This window comes from Cnephaeus nilssonii (assembly GCF_951640355.1).
Source record: "Cnephaeus nilssonii genome assembly, chromosome: 19".
In the NCBI taxonomy this organism is placed as follows: Eukaryota; Metazoa; Chordata; class Mammalia; order Chiroptera; family Vespertilionidae; genus Cnephaeus; species Cnephaeus nilssonii.
This window is the reverse complement of record NC_137090.1, coordinates 18,782,587-18,789,323: the sequence shown is the minus strand read 5'-3', so window position 1 is coordinate 18,789,323 and position 6,737 is coordinate 18,782,587. Positions and strand designations below refer to the sequence as shown.

The window sequence follows — 6,737 nt, the reverse complement described above, 5'->3', positions numbered from 1 at the left end:
ACTGGGAATCGAATCGTGACTTCTTGGTTCATAGGTCGATGCTCAACCATTGAGCCATGCTGGCCGAGCTAATTTTAATATTTAAATTTCACAGTAAAAATAATTTTTTGGGTGAACAGTTCTACTAGTTTTGACAAATGCATAAAGTCTTGTAACCACCCCCACAATCAAGATACAGAACAGTTCTATCACCCTTCAAAATGTCCTCGTGCTGCTCTTTGTAGTCATATCTCTCCCGCTCCCCCATTCCTGGAAATTCTTTGATCTGTTCTCCATCCTTATAGTTTTGTCTTTTCCAGAATGTTCTATAAATGGAATCATACCATCTTTTGAGTCTGGCTCCTTTCACTCAGCATAATGTTTCTGAGACTCTTATAAGTGTTGCATGCTTCGATAGTTTATTCTATTTTATTGCCGAGTAGCATTCAATTGTATGGATGTACCACAATTTGCTTACCATTCACCCAGTAAAGGACTTTGGGGTTGTTCCAGTTTTGGGGGAGAGGGGGTTATGAATAATGCTGTTATAAACATTTGTGCACAGGATTGTGTGTTAACATAAATTTTCATTTCTCTTGGGTAAAAACCTAGGGACAGCTAGGTCATATATAGGGTAAGTGTATGTTTAACTTTATAAGAAACTGTCTTATTTCTTTTCCAAATGGTTGTACTATTTTGTGTTCCCAAATAGTAATGGAGCAAATTTCTTGTTGCTTTGCATTCTCACCAGCATTTGGTGTTTGAAGCACAATCTTAACACATCACTATCAATCAATGACAGAACATACACTCACAATCAACTATAAAATACAGAGATATGGACAATAGAATTACAACACAACTAAGGCTGAATTGATAAATATTTCATGTCAATATTTGCAGATGATAGTAAAACCATCTGCATTTCCAGAATCTGTGGAACATATAAAAATATATCATATTCTAGTTCAAAAAACTTTAATACATTTCCCAATGTAGTAACTGTACCAAACTGTAATAAATATTGATATTAATAACACACGTTTAAACAGCAAAAAAATAATTATATAGAAGTGACAAAACACTTGCCAAAATAATTATTGCTCTAAATCAAATAGGAATTTTAAAATTTAACTAAAGACTGTAAAAAATAAGAGGCCCGTTCATTACAAACACACACACACACACACATACACACAAAACACACCAAAAAAATTTTCCTTATTAAGAGGCAAAAATAAAAGAATTCCCAAAAAGTAGATATATGTACTACTATATGTAATACTTTAAACAATAAAAAATAAATTTAAATAAAAGCAAAGAATTCCCAAGGAAAACATATGAAGGAAATGAAGATAACCAGAAATGGACTGTTTACTGTTCCTTTTCCCAGTAACTGAAGCTCTTAGAGCACAGGGTCCTAGTCCTATATCCATTGGTGAACAGTGTGCCTGGCTCACAGTATGAGCTCACTATTTAGCAACTTTTACCTTTCCCAAAGGTAGGCCTTCTCTCCTTTGGGCTTCCACAGTAGGCTGCTTAGAGTTTATTCAAGTATTGGAACCACTTAAGTTTTCCACATCAAAAAAGTCCTCTAAAAACAAGTATTTGTTTACCGCTCAGAATGTGCCAGGCGATTGGCATTAACCCACGTAATCATTACAACTTTTCTTGGATATTCTCTTTCAGAAGTTGAGGCTCAGAAAGGCTAAGTGACCAAGGTCGTAGAGCGAACTCATCACACCATCAAGATCTGGCTGCACACAATTCTCCTTTCCCGCACACCAGCTCTTCCTACCGGAACAGGTTACGGTGAACGCAGGGGCAAGGTTCGTTTGTCACCTTTGCGTCCACAGCTCCTAACCTAGTTCCTGGCACAGAGTAGCTCAGACAAATTAGGCATTACTTGCGTGCTGTTGTTTGTAAAGCTTTCTTTTGTGGGCCATAGAGAGACGCGCTCAGTACAAGCCCGCAACCGAGATGTGGAAAGAAATCGGGAAGAATTTAGGACACCGATCGCCCCTCCGTCTCTCCTAGCCTCCCATCTCCATGGTTGGCTTGTAACCACTCTATATTCTGGAGGACTCAGCGAGCACGACCAATCATTAGGCCACCTCCAAGGCACGTGGCCGGAAGTTTGGCTTGCTATTGGTTAATAACAGTAAGGCCCGCCCATCCACCTCCTGCCTGCTTCTTTAAGTAGAAGCCGCGGGCGTTGCTCCGTCTTTCGGCGGCTGTAAAGCTTGCGAGGTGAGCTTGTCTGTGCGGTGGGTTGTGGCCGGTAGGCCTCGGTGTTCGGGGCCCTGGAGCCGGGCGGGAGGCGAGTGGCCAGCGGTGATGACATATCTATCAAAGCACGTGTTAGACTGCTGACAAGGGTGATGCGAACTAGAGTCTGAGCCTGGCCGCCGTGGGGGCGAGGAGGGAACAAGCCGGCGGGGGCGCACCCGCTTATCCACCGCTCTTGTTGCAGATCCGGCCGCCCACGGACGTCGGATCCATTGTCCTCCCAGCGCTTCGACCCTCCTTCCCTGAAGGCTCTCAATAAAATAGCTTGTTCCTACCACTGGTGTCTGTGTTTCTTGTCGGGACGCGCTGCCTTTGAGCCCCCGCTGCGCCTGCGTGTGGCGCCGGGGGTCAGGCTGCGGCGCCAGAGCAGTTGCTTGCGCATAACTGGGGCCTACGGCTCTCTGCCGGCGACCCTTTTAACCGCGAGCGACACGGCGGCACGCTCTGTCGGGGTCGGGTTTTCCGGGGGTTTTGACCGACCCAGCCTTTGAGCTGAGGTTGAAATGCCCTAAGGAGACGTTGGGGATCCTGTAGGTTCTGCTACCGTGTGCCCCCCGCATTTCCTGTGCTTGCCCTGTAAGTCCCGGCTCTCCACCAGCGAGACAGTCATGCACCTTAAGTTAACCGCGGTGTGCGTGGCGGTAGAGAAAGGGGCTGTGGCCTTGAGCAGTTTGAGGGCGTGGTGTATTCGATAGGAACCGGCTTCGGTCTTGATGTGTTACGAACTTAATCTGGCTAAAGTTAAACTGCGAGGTGTTTTTTTTTTAAAATATATTTTATTGATTTTTTACAGAGGAAGAGAGAGGGATAGAGAGTCAGAAACTTCGATGAGAGAGAAACATCGATCAGCTGCCTCCTGCACACCCCCTACCGGGGATGTGTCTGCAACCAAGGTACATGCCCTTGACCGGAATCGAACCTGGGACCCTTGAGTCCGCAGGCCGAGGCTCTATCCACTGAGCCAAGCCGGTTCGGCAAACTGCGATGTTTTTACAAAAACGACCACTTAACGACCATGCTTGTTTGGATACCGTGGGGCTAAAGCGTTGGGTGACTGTCTCAGCCTAAACAGAACAGTGTAGTTGTGAAGGTTAGATTTTTATGGTTTACTGGGCACAACATGAGCACCTGGATAATTGCACTCCTTTGTAATCCAGATTCTAACTGAACAATCTAACCTGGGCTTAGATTTAATGTGCATCACTTCTGAGTTGGAGGAAGCACTGGTGCAGAATATACTGCACTGGCAACTGGAGGGGGCCCAAAGGAACGGGACTACTGGGCAATACGGTTCAAAACTGTTCCCCTCAGATTAAATGTGGACTGAGGATAATAGCACTTGCCTCATGTCGGGTGTGGTGAGTGACTACTTGGGATCCTTAAGAATGCTGGCCAGTGATCACCCAGGAAATAGTGCCCAAGTGTCCCTATTTAAGTAGAACCCAGTAGAAATAAAGATGCCTTTATCTAGTATTTGACATGAGATTTATTTTGTGAAAGAATGCAAGCAATTGTAAATCCCCCATATACTATTTTAAGTGCAATAGGGTACAGTCATGTGTCATCTCTTTACAATACACAGTAGTGCATCTAGTCCTCTGCCTTTAGTTATTGCACAGAAATTATAAAGACCAGTGAACAAGACATGCGGACTGACTGGCAAACTGGCCTACACAATGAGGAATTGGAACAGCACACCGACTGGGATGGTCTAAGTCAAATGGTTAATGGTGCAATTAAAGTAATCAAGGGTTCAGATATTTTTTTCAATATATTAATTTCTTTAAAGTCATGTTCAGGCAGGGTGCTGTTTAAAAAAAACACTTAGTACATGTAAATGATCAAAAGTTCCCCAAGGTAATTTTGATGTTGAATGCAGCTTTAAACAAATTTTAAATTCTCAAAGCAAATTATACAGTTAGGGCCTCCACACTTGTAAACGAAACATTCTGACACAAATGCACAAATTAAAGTTGGCAACGTTGACGAAATGTCACATTAATTTCGAGATATGTAGTGTTTGACGAGCAGGCTTTTGGTTGTGACTCGTGACAACATATGTTAAATTTGGTTCATCAGAAGGAAACTGACCACAATAGATCCCGAACTAGAAGAGCAAAGCCTTTACATACCTATATAAAGTTTCCTGGAGCACACTAGAAGACGCTGATCTGGTCATTATGTGGTGGTTAACGTTTTCATGTGCTGTCAGGAAACTATTTGGGATTAGAACCAGGTGGTTATATATAATTGGTTAAAAGGCTTGGGATAGTTTGATCTTGTGTCAGTGTATGTTCTATGGCTACTTGCTTCCAAGACAGAAATTAATATGAAGAAAAAGTTGCTATGCATATCTTTATCACCAATGAAATAGTTTACAAAATTCCATTCCCCACCCTCCACATGGTACCACATTGACATTCTCAAAATGTGGAGGGGTGCATCACATAAAAACTAGGAGTGAGGAAATGTTCCACTTGTGCTCTGGCTGCCTGAGGAAAAGCTTTGGAGTTGAGACAAGGGGAAGGAAGCCTTCCAATTGTAGCTTTGCTCTTAATGTGCTCTTGCTGCCACCAAAACTGGTAGACTCAAAGCCATGGTATGAGTCACAAAACCTCTGGATCCACCTCGATTCTTCCAATCTTTGAGTCAAAGTTTTGCAGTAGGCAATCCAGACACCAGTTGCTGGATGCATGGAATGACACCTCACAGTGGAATGGGCACTGGCAGGCAGAGGGCAGAAGCTGTGGTGAGAGGAAAGGCCTGTGCTACAGCAGACAGGCAGCCAAGAACCCCGCACCTGGATCTAGATCTCAACACTGGCAACGTGTCAGGTCTTCCATCACAGCTGATCAGCAGTCTCCACGAGCGGGTCTTTCAGGAGGCAGGAAGTGGAGCGAGGGTCCATGGCTGAGTGCATTATAGGGATATAAACATCATCCATGTTTGGCATGACAAAAACTTTCTGTAGGAAGAAAGAACAGTCATGTAGAAAATGTTTTGATTTTTCACTTTTCTTTTTGGTGATATTAAACTTTCCAGAAATTGGTTTTGTTATATTTAATCTGTAGCTTTTAAGTAATAAAAAGTTTCCATGGCAGTAACTCAAAACATACCACTGCAAAAATACGTGTCTTTTAAAGAGAAATTCAGTACAAAGTAAATAAGTTGCTAATACATAAAACCTTGAGAGACAACTGTGCCTCAAATATCTGATTAAAATTTGATAAAAATAGCTCATCCTAGGGCCTGGGCTACATTGCTGTTAACTTTTGGTGGAGAATGCAGAAGACAGGCTTGGAGAATGAGCTCTTAGGAAACTCCAAGACTGCCCTAGAAGATCCACAGGGAAGGGACAGGTCTGGTGCATCTTTAGACTCCTGGGACAGGAGTGTTCACAGAAGTGTTTCCAAAGAATGAACAAACTGAGCAAGGTGGGTATCACACAGAGCGGGAGCAACTCTGCTGACCATGGGTGGGTGCTACTAGCTGGCCAATTTCAGGGCCCACAAAATCCAAAGATGGCCCCAGCAGGCAAAGGGCTTTAACCTTCGCCAAGCCTACTGGTAAAAGATAATCATTTTGCTCTTTGGCCCCACCTTTTGTGTTTCCTTTTTGATGACCACTTAATAGGGTGCTGTGGATGAGTTTCAGAGTTTCTGAAACCACCTGAAGTTTACACCTGTTTGATCATATGTGTACTTTCCTGGGATGCGGCTCCTCAGAGGAGGATCCTGGCCCACATGAAGTTCAGAGCCTCTGTTCTCTCTACCCAGAGCTAGCCTCGGTGTGAAACACGAGATGACACTGCAGGTGTACCTGAAACTCTTGCTCCAGTTTCTTCTCTATCCAGTCTGTCACATGAACTAAAGTCACTTCTCTCTCTCCAAGTTTTGGCCGAGCTTTCAGCTCCACATATGGTGGCTTCCGGAAACCATACCTTTTAAAAAAAGACAATAACCACATTTAGAAGCAAAGAAAGGAAGCAGACAAGTACCAACAGCACACATTCCTCATTTACACAGGCCTTTATCACTATTTAACCATTCTTATTCTGATAATCCCCTCTGGAAAGTAATTCAGCACAGTAAGTATGATCTGAACTCCCTATGTCCTGGGCCATGTGTAGGGCTGTGACGATCTGAGAACAGTTCTGACAAATGGCAAGCCAGGAAGCCCCAAAGGAAAAGTCAGTGACCTGGGCTTGGTTTTCCTAAAATGGGAACAACCTTTTTGTTTCTATTTTTATAACAGTATATATGTTATAAACCCCAAAATATACAAGTGTATAAAGCAGAAAGTGAAAGTGGCTCTCTCTGAATATCACTCCCAAGACGGGACACTGAGAGAAGTGGTCATGTTCCCCACACCTAATATGCATGTGTAAAGAGGACATTCCATAGCCTTTTTCATTCCACGCTCCCTACCACACTTACTTTGGCTTCTCCAGGGAGTAGACTGTACTCAGA

At 43.6% G+C, this 6,737-nt stretch overlaps 1 protein-coding gene across 1 annotated transcript in view; it reads right to left on the bottom strand.

The window, feature by feature from the left end:
* Window positions 1-3,024: 3,024 nt before the first annotated feature.
* The window catches only part of TEX2 (testis expressed 2), an 89,317-nt gene continuing 85,604 nt past the window's right edge, over window positions 3,025-6,737 (bottom strand). Inside the window, exons 11-12 of the mRNA XM_079797988.1 lie at window positions 6,088-6,208; window positions 3,025-5,233 (exon numbers count right to left, since the gene is read on the bottom strand). Of these exons, the coding sequence (XP_079654114.1) occupies window positions 5,111-5,233; window positions 6,088-6,208 (244 nt within the window). The 3' untranslated portion in view covers window positions 3,025-5,110. The remainder of the gene's footprint in view (window positions 5,234-6,087; window positions 6,209-6,737) is intronic.